This window comes from Heterocephalus glaber, unplaced genomic scaffold (genome assembly GCF_053883595.1).
Source record: "Heterocephalus glaber isolate CG9 unplaced genomic scaffold, H.glaber_assembly_v1.0 deba00000347, whole genome shotgun sequence".
In the NCBI taxonomy this organism is placed as follows: Eukaryota; Metazoa; Chordata; class Mammalia; order Rodentia; family Bathyergidae; genus Heterocephalus; species Heterocephalus glaber.
The window spans coordinates 54,533,751-54,537,699 of NW_028258143.1; the positions used below are offsets into that span (position 1 = coordinate 54,533,751).

The 3,949-nt window shown below is 42.7% G+C and overlaps 1 protein-coding gene across 1 annotated transcript; it reads right to left on the minus strand.

The window, feature by feature from the left end:
• Positions 1-453: 453 nt before the first annotated feature.
• On the minus strand, positions 454-3,553 carry Atp5mc3 (ATP synthase membrane subunit c locus 3). The gene is made up of 5 exons (NM_001279860.2): positions 3,496-3,553; positions 3,198-3,307; positions 1,955-2,032; positions 1,247-1,440; positions 454-714 (listed from the first exon to the last, which is right to left on the minus strand). The coding sequence occupies exons 2-5, from the start codon at positions 3,234-3,236 to the stop codon at positions 600-602; spliced, it is 426 nt and encodes a 141-aa protein (NP_001266789.1). The 5' UTR covers positions 3,237-3,307; positions 3,496-3,553; the 3' UTR covers positions 454-599.
• Between the last annotated feature and the right edge of the window lie 396 nt (positions 3,554-3,949).

The window sequence follows — 3,949 nt, forward strand, 5'->3', positions numbered from 1 at the left end:
ATGGTGATTCATTATAAACACACAATTGCTTAATGTGAGACTTATTGAAAAATAAAAATCACCCTCCCCCCCAGTTTAAGGCTTCATGACTTAAAAAACTGATATATTTATTTTTAGCTCCAGCTGTGTAAGCCTAAGTCAACTTGGAAGATGCTGTTTCCAAATATTCTAATTCATGTTAACCCTTAAAAACAAAACCATCTTCAGCAATTATCTTGGTTTAATCATATTTCATAGGAGCTCAAAGAACTATAATATTTCTCCTTTATGTGAACAAAAGCCCTGTAAATTACAGTGTACAAAACACTATATAAAAGAATTCCCATAAAAATTACAGTAGGCTCTTTTTCTTGGGGCAACTGCTACAGCTTCCTCTGAACTGGGACAGTATCTGCCTGAATGCATCTTCTTTGTGGTGATCTAAATTTAGATAAGTACAAGTCACAGCAAAAATTAAAGTTTTCATCTTTAATGAAACCACTTTGGAAATAATGTACATTTCCATGACACCAACACTACAGTTTTCGGAGTCACAGTAAGATACACAGAATTATATCCGTAATTACTATGAATACCAACATTTCACGCAGTAATTTCTGTTACATGGCAAACAAGATCAAGAAAGCAACCATCAAACAAAAGAGACCCATAGCTTCAGATAAAGCAAATCCCAGGATAGCATATGAGAACAGCTGCTGCTTCAGCGAAGGGTTTCTAAAAGAGATACAACACATGACTGTTACTTTGAAATATTAATTTCAATATTTTTGATAAATGTTAAAGAATCAAATTACTTGTGAGGATATCTGCAAACTGCAAAGTCTACTGGAAGAGTATTTGCCTAGATCTCTTTTGCTTCCTTCTGCCATTCACATTCCTTTCTTCCCAATCCTAATCATATGGTATAAGATAAGGAGCTGTCCCTTGTATCAATTTAAATGGATCTTGAGTCGGGGGTTTAGCTCAGTGGTTTCCCCGCCTGCTGTGCAAGCGCAAGGACCCAAGTTTGATCTCCAGTATCAAAAAAGAAAAAAAAAATAAATAAATAAATGGATCTTGACATTTTTCTTATTCCTCTGATTAAGTGAGATAATGTATACAAAGTCCTGAAAATATAATGCAAGACACACAGTAGGCACTTAATACAAAATAGCTTTGGTTATTTCACTACTTTTCTAAGTTTCCAAGTATTATAAGCATAATTTTCAACTATTTCTTTAACTTACTCAGGGAGAGAAATGATTACCTGGCATAACCAATGATAAGGCTGCCAAAGACTGTTCCAATTCCAGCACCAGAACCAGCCACTCCTACTGTTGCAGCACCGGCACCAATAAATTTGGCAGCAGTATCAATGTCTCTGCTGATTGCACTGGTCTGAAACTCCCTTCGGATTAGCTGACATACACCATTCTGGGCCCCATTAAATACTGTAGAGCCCTAGAGAACAGGAAATAAAGGCAAAGGTTAAATCAGTAATAATAGCGATCTTAAATATTGTACTGTCAAGATATCTACTGTAGCTAAGTGTAAATGGGTAGTTTACAGCACAACAGAAAAATCAAGAGCTTAAAATAATTCTGATCTCACAGAATATGGATAACAATTTCTACACTTCATAAGGTTGCTAAAAGGTAAATGAAACAGCATACACGAATATGCTTTTCAATAGAGTAGTTTTTTTTGGTTAATGGCTATTAGACTCTTAAATGCAATTCAAAACTATAAACTTCAAAATAAATACTACAATATTTATTAACCTACTGAGGTGGCTAAGTTTTAGATACAGAACATCCTCTCACTGGGTCATCCTCTACATAGTTTTTAGATAAAAGAGTGAAAAAGGACTGCCCTGAAACCATTCATTACTGAGGTTTACCCTCCCAGCTACTGTAAGCAAAACTACAAGATTTACTTGGCAGTATCACCTAATTTCTACAATTACTTCTCTTACCTCTCCAGTCCTAGTCTCTGGCCGAGATAACACTGATGCAGAAATTGGTCTGTATGCAACTCTGGATCCAGCTCGGATCTATTAATTAAAAAAAATTCCAAGTATTAAAAATACAGTTAAGACATCAATGACCTTTCTTGTACCAAGAGTTCTAAAGCAAGCAACAGAAGTAAGAGACTTGTCTATAATAAATCATCTTGGCTACTTGGTCATTTTCAATACATGAAGTGATTTTAACAAGTTTTCATTGCTAGTAAAATTGCAAAACATGCTACATAATGTATTTGTAGTACTCTGAACAAAAATTCTAAAAACAATTAAAAAGAGAATAAGCATTATTAGTGACATTTCAATTATTGTAATACCATAATTCGGTGAAAACCCACATATTCTTTGTAAGTTATGTGGACCAACAAGTGCATTAGTAGTGTTACTATAAGCACTGCCAGTTAAAATGGCCCAGCAGTTAATATGAGCTCCCACTATCCCAAAGGTTATTCCTGTATGCCTATTAGTTATACATTTTTTTAAAAAAAGCATAAGCAAATCTGTATTAGTTTAAGACCAACCAGTGAGACAGTCTCATCACAAGGACATATTTCAGCATAGCTTCTATGCCCTTGAGTGTCCACTACACTAAGGTCACAGAAAAATCCCTTCAGAACCAAGACTTGATTTTCTAAGGCAAATCCTCCAGAATTAGACTTAACTGAAAGCCTCCAAAATGATTATGGAAATAATATCCCAGAGGCAGGAAGAAAGGCTCTGCCTGGGCTCCTCTGCCACCTTCCTCCGCCCACACACTGGTGAGGCAAAGTCCCTCCCTCTGCAGCAGTTAGTTTGACCTACAGGGAGGCTATGGAAAATAAAGCTGCTGAGGAGAACTAGGCCTCAGCGACCCCCACCGCTCTCTCCATATCCCAACCTTGGCGTTGACCCCAGCCCAAAGAAGAGACTACCGAGGTGGGGGAGGGGGACTCAGGAACGCGGGGCATGGAGGGTTTGACCTACGCCGAACAGGCCTGACAGCTAGGCCTTGGCCGCTCTTCTTCGCCCTCATGGAGGGAAGGAGAGATATGCGATGTCCCAAATTAGAAAGAAAAGGGCATCGGGTTAGGGAGCGAGGAGAGAGCTGTTCCCGAGAGGGATGTGTGCCCCGCCCGCAGGTTGCCCCATTCAACGACGTGGACGCTGCAGGCCAAGAGGCGCGGCCCTCGGTCCCCAGGCCAGCGGAGCTACGCACCAGAGCTGGGGTGCAGGCGAGCTTGGCGCAGGCGAACATTTTAGTCTTCGGAGGGGCGCGGCTGGAGGATGTGGGTAACAGGCGACGTGAGCTCCTCTCCCGCTTCCTCTCTGCAGAGGCAAAGAAGCTTAAGGTCATGTGTCCTCCAGGGGCCGGTCTTTCCCACCCAGGCCCCGAGGGCTCCCGTACACGCCGTCAGCTTGGGCTGCGTGCCCAGCGAGGCGCCAGGAGAATGAATGGGTCTCTTCTGGGCGCTGCTCCGCCCGGACCGGGCCTGGCTCCCGCGCCCTCCACTTACCTTTCCACGAGGTGACGGCGGCAGCTGCGGCGGCAGAGGTCGAAGGAGTGGAGCTGGGCGCGCACGCGCAATCCGGCTCTTATTTGCGCCGTAGCACCCGGATGGAGAAGGCGGGGTGGCGGATCTACGGGGCGGGGGGAGACGCTCAAGGTCACTTTGTAACAACTTTATTGATAACTACCGGGAAGGACAAAGACAGCTACTCGGTGTGGGGCTGGCAGTCAGGGGCGAGAAAAAGAAATCCAGGACGAGCCCTGGCAGAGAAGACTGAACAGGTGTTTCGCCTTTGCTCTGAGCCGGCCAGAGGATAATGGGCCTTTTTCTTTACGTTTATCTGGGGGATTTGGCCGTTTACTGGTTGCTACTGCTCCCTTCCTGAGCGTTCTGTTTAAAAAAAAAAAAAGGAGTCGGAGGGAAGGGCTTAATTTACTATTTGACAAGAAATTAGGACCCC

Excerpts from the sequence above, each read along its gene's own strand:
- Atp5mc3 (NM_001279860.2), bottom strand. The coding sequence starts at position 3,236 with ATGTTCGCCTGCGCCAAGCTCGCCTGCACCCCAGCTCTG. Across the intron at positions 2,033-3,197 it reads TCGCCTGCACCCCAGCTCTG|ATCCGAGCTGGATCCAGAGT; the intron begins GTGCGTAGCTCC and ends TTTAATTAATAG. Across the intron at positions 715-1,246 it reads CTTATCATTGGTTATGCCAG|AAACCCTTCGCTGAAGCAGC; the intron begins GTAATCATTTCT and ends TATCTCTTTTAG.